This window comes from Lupinus angustifolius, chromosome LG08, assembly GCF_001865875.1.
Source record: "Lupinus angustifolius cultivar Tanjil chromosome LG08, LupAngTanjil_v1.0, whole genome shotgun sequence".
Taxonomy (NCBI): domain Eukaryota; kingdom Viridiplantae; phylum Streptophyta; class Magnoliopsida; order Fabales; family Fabaceae; genus Lupinus; species Lupinus angustifolius.
This window is the reverse complement of record NC_032016.1, coordinates 20204117-20209020: the sequence shown is the minus strand read 5'-3', so window position 1 is coordinate 20209020 and position 4904 is coordinate 20204117. Positions and strand designations below refer to the sequence as shown.

At 33.7% G+C, this 4904-nt stretch overlaps 1 protein-coding gene across 2 annotated transcripts; it reads right to left on the bottom strand.

Moving 5' to 3' along the window:
* Positions 1682–4579, bottom strand: LOC109355064 (trifunctional UDP-glucose 4,6-dehydratase/UDP-4-keto-6-deoxy-D-glucose 3,5-epimerase/UDP-4-keto-L-rhamnose-reductase RHM1-like). 2 transcript variants are annotated; one of them, XM_019597978.1, is made up of 3 exons: positions 4440–4579; positions 2217–3788; positions 1682–2129 (listed from the first exon to the last, which is right to left on the bottom strand). In XM_019597978.1, the coding sequence occupies exons 2-3, from the start codon at positions 3777–3779 to the stop codon at positions 1689–1691; spliced, it is 2004 nt and encodes a 667-aa protein (XP_019453523.1). In that variant the 5' UTR covers positions 3780–3788; positions 4440–4579; the 3' UTR covers positions 1682–1688. The 2 variants fall into 2 exon arrangements, with proteins under 2 accessions (XP_019453523.1, XP_019453524.1); XM_019597979.1 differs by having other exon boundaries at positions 2217–3791; positions 4441–4579.

The following is a 4904-nucleotide window of genomic DNA, read 5'->3' as shown; positions in this document are numbered from 1 at the left end:
TATATATATATATATATAATTAAATGGAATCTGACATGAATGAAAATTATGTCCTAATTGTTGTTTCACATTCTGTTATTTTCTGATTAAGAATTAATTTAATTAAAAGAAAAATCATAAAATAGAGACTAATATTTTTATTATTTTATGAAGTTTAATTGATTAGGAATATAAAGATATAATATATTTTTTGGGACAAATTATCCTATTTCGCTTGAGATGATTTTTCATTAAGTAATTTTTTACTAGAAGAATGTATCTAGTAATTGTTTAAGGAATACAAAAAAAACAAATATTGGAAAGAGATTTTGTTTGGGTACATATTGAAAGGATAAATTTAATATTTCCAAAATCATGAGCACATTAGTTTTCAAGAGAATAATTCTTTTATCTTCCTTAAACAACTTTCTTTATACAATTATTAATATTCCCCAAAGTTTATATTGGAGAAATTATATATATTTTGGTCTAGACCACGAATATTATCTATGAGAGATGATCATGATTAATCTGAGAATATCTACAAGCTCGAGACATTAATCAAGAGAATGTAGTTATGTTTCTATTATCAACAAGTCTTTTGTTGTTGCAACTAATTGTTTAATAGAAAAGATGTGTGCATCGACAGTGTATGAATTTTATATAATATCATTGTTTTATCCATCATTCACATTTAATTATTATTAACCCTTAATAACAATAATCTAAATAAATGGTAGATAATATATTTATTATATATTTATATTGAATATGCATAAATATTTCACTTATACCATGAAAGTTAAAATTATATCTACTAGGTTGAGGTATATATAAATTTCTAAAGAAAATTTGTTGAAATGTTCATAGTTTCAATTTAAAAGGAATTTTGTGCAAACTTCTAAAAGAAATAATATTACATAATTTGACAATTAATTATATAAAGACAATAATATCACTTTCTTATTTATTTTTTTTGTCTAAAATAATATCATTTTATAAAAGAGAAGAAAGTATCTCCTAATATAAGGAGACAAGTTATCTCCTACAACCACTAAAAAGTCATGAAATGTATCATATTTAATTATTTTTTACAAAAATATTTCTAAAACAAAACAATACATTTGCCCTATTTTTATTGGCGGAAGAAAATAAGTTATCTATATGAAAGACATACTTTAATCTCATTATAAAATTAGTTATATGTTTGCAAGACAAGTAGACATATTACAAAATTGATGAGAGACACTTTTGACTTTTGTCAATACAAGTATATCAGTATATATTAGTTTTTTGTTGATGAAATTAACAGTAACACCTTTTAGTTTAACTAATGATAAAGCTTTTCTTATTCCTGAATTTTCATTCTACATTACAGATAAGTACCCAAGTTACATCTCAATAATGTAAAAAATTTGAACATCTCTTATTCTAAATTTCCATTAAAGATGAGTAACAAAAGAATACAAGCTTATATAATTTAAAAGTTGGCCACCACAAACTTTCAGATAACATATACCCCTATCTAATGCTGCTAATGATACCAAGAACTTAAATAAAGATCTAGAAATGAAAGCTTAGGAAACATTCCTAACACAATTATAATACTGAGGCCACTTACTACACACATTAACTGAATAGAACAGTGGAATAATAAGTGATTAATGTATCCCCAACACATAACTGCAATGTCCAAAACATGAAGTTGTTTATTTCTTGTTTGGCTCAAAGACAAACTTGATAAGTGATTCCTTGATGGAAAGCAATTCTGGGAACTCTTTCTTCAATTTGGATCCATCCATCTCATTATTGCTTCTAGGAGCAACTATAACTTTGGCTTGCTCTTCAAGTGTGAAGTTAGTCCACTTGAAGTTAGGGTCAATGTAATCCCGGTACATCTCGAGGATCTCATTATGGCTCACAACCCCGGGATTTGTGAAGTTCCAGATGCCCTTCAAGTTCCTCTTTGCCATTTCGATTGAAATAGGTAGAAGTTCATCCAAAATAGTCATGCTGTTCGGGATGTTAACGACCTTGTTATAACGGGAAATCTTTGTAATGAAGTTGCGTGGGTTGCTCAAGTCGGATGAAATCGGCATGCGAACCCTAAGGGTGCACACGTTGTCATATTCTCTCAAGAGCTCCTCAACCTGCTCAAAATTCAAATAAAGTTTATTATTTGAGATGTTTCATAATTAAAAGGGAATGATAAAACCATATCATGTAAGAAAACATACCATAGCTTTAGTTTTGGAATAGAAAGAGCCAATGAAGTTGGGCTTGTCTTCCTCTTTATAACCAATTCCAGATCCCTCTGGATGTGCTGCATCATACTCAAATATGCAACCAGTGGCGAAATTTATCATCAAGATCCCTTGCTCTCGGCAGACATCAGCCAATGTTAGAGTACCGGCAACATTGGTGCGGATGGTTTCTGTTTTATGAGATTCGCACCAATCAACATTGGGTCTGCCCGTTACTCCTGCAGCATTAAAAACATGGGTTGGCTTCACATGCTGAAGATCGGCGATAAGTGAGTTACGATCCTCCAGGCGCCCTTTTCCATATTCATATGGAATCCCTTGCTTTTCACACAACTTTCCCAGCAAACCCCCAATCCACCCAGTTCTACCATAGAGCAAGAACTTAAAAGGGGGTTTCTGCTGAGTGCCAGTGTTCTTGGTTGATGGAACCACCATCCGGGTATTAGTTGAGCCAAAGGATGCAGATTTTTCATCTTCAGATCCTTCAAAGTGTCTCTCCAAGCCACCAGGCATCATCAGCATCCTCGGATGAGGAATCAGTGCTCCGGTTACATCACCCCACCAATCAGGATTCTGTGTATACCAATCCATGGTTTTCTTCAAGCCTTCTTCCCAAGTGGTCTTCTCAGACCAACCCAAGATCTTTAGCTTTTGATCATCGAGAAAGTATCTCTGATCATTGAACGGTCTGTTCTCTACAAATTTTATGCTAGCTTCTGGATCCTTTTTGAATAGTGTGCATATATCTTTGGCCACATCAATAACTCTCCTTTCCTTCTTTGTCCCAATATTGTAAACATGGCCAACCTCTCCCTTGTGAAGGATAAGTTCAAATGCCTCTGCAACATCTTCACAATATAAATAACTCCTCACATTAGAACCATCCCCATGAATCGGAAGATTCTTTCCTTGCATAGCCAGGAGGATAAACTTCGGAATTAACTTCTCAGGAAACTGATTGGGGCCGTAAACATTGTTTCCACGAGTCGTGATAACTGGTAAACCATATGACCTACCATATGCCATGACAAGCATTTCTGCCCCAGCTTTCGTCGCAGAGTACGGGTTTGTGGGAAGAAGTTGAGAAGCCTCATGGTTTCCGACAACAGCATCCTCATCAGTCTCCCCATATACCTCATCAGTGCTCACATGAATGAACCTCCTGATCTGGCCAGTTACTTTGCAGGCTTCTAACAGCACATGAGTACCATATATGTTGTTCTTGGTGAACTCAAAGCTATTACCAAATGAGTTGTCAACATGAGTTTGTGCAGCAAAGTGCATTATAGTGTCGATGGACTCGGTGATGAGAAGGTAGTTGACAAGATCAGCACTACCAATATCTCCCTTCACAAACTTGAAGTTGGGTGATGATTTTGAAGGAATGAGATTCTTCAAATTTGAGCAGTAATCAAGCTTGTCAAGGACAACAATTTTGTAGTCAGGGTAGCTCCGGACAAGTCGGTTCGCAACATGAGATGCAATAAATCCAGCTGCCCCAGTAATGAGGATATTCTTTGGGGTATATGAACCCATGTCTGGTAACTTCTATAACAAAAACAAAGACGAATCGCATTACACAAATTATAATTTAGAGCCAGAAACAGAAATGAATCAAATGCTATTTTCCAAATTAATCTCCCAACATGTTGTGGATTCAGTTAGTTAAGAATTAAGATGTAAAAACAAACAAACAATAGGTTGAATTATTCATCAATGAACTTTTCGAAAGAAGTTCACTCTTCAAAATCTAGGGAGAAAATTAAAACACAACAAAACATGGAACACACGAAAATCAACCAAAATTGGTGACAATACTAAGATTCCTCACAAGTCATAAAACTACAGAACACAGAATTCAGAATTCTTTTACATAACCAATCACATTGAACAGATTCAAGCATACATAAGAACCCAGAATTACAAATCGAATTAAGATCTGATTTTTATTTCCCCCTAACATCAGCTGAAATGTTCACGTGAAAATGAAACACAACAGCATAAACAGTGAAAACACCATCTTCACAATCATCACAGATCTATCAAAAAGGAGCTATACCCAGATCATAGAAAAAACTCATTTGCCACAAAGCCAAGTCATTTCTCACAAAAAATCACAGAAACAGAAATGGGAATCACTAGGATCATAAACACGTTTCACAGTAAAATTTTGAGTAAAAAGTGAGAAGAACTTACAAAAAGGTGACAGATCCAGAGAGAAGAAGGGAGAGAATTTTAGAAGAAGAAATGGAAGAATGAAAAGATGTTAGATAAGGATTATAGAGTGATGAATCTCTTCTCTCTGTGTGTTGATGAGAAAATGGAAGCGCTGAGAATACGTATATATGTACGCTCTGTGAGACACTTAAGGGTAGCCAAGAAACCCTGTAATTTACTTAAATGACCCTGTTTTCTCAACTAAATTACGTGGTATACCCTTATTCTGCTGGGTCCACTTTCAACATGACTACATTATGGTTAATTAGTGTTTGGTTAATAATTTATTTTTTTTCTGAATATGACGTGATTTCAATATGAAGTCCAAGATTTTTTTAAGGGTTTTGTTAGTGTACTTTTTTTGGGGATATTGTGATTGTTCTTTTCTATTTTTAGGTAATATTAATATTTTACCTTATAGAATGTTGAGTTGTCGAACTTTAT

Excerpts from the sequence above, each read along its gene's own strand:
- LOC109355064 (XM_019597978.1), bottom strand. The coding sequence starts at position 3,779 with ATGGGTTCATATACCCCAAAGAATATCCTCATTACTGGGGCAGCTGGA. Across the intron at positions 2,130-2,216 it reads ATTCCAAAACTAAAGCTATG|GTTGAGGAGCTCTTGAGAGA; the intron begins GTATGTTTTCTT and ends AATTTTGAGCAG.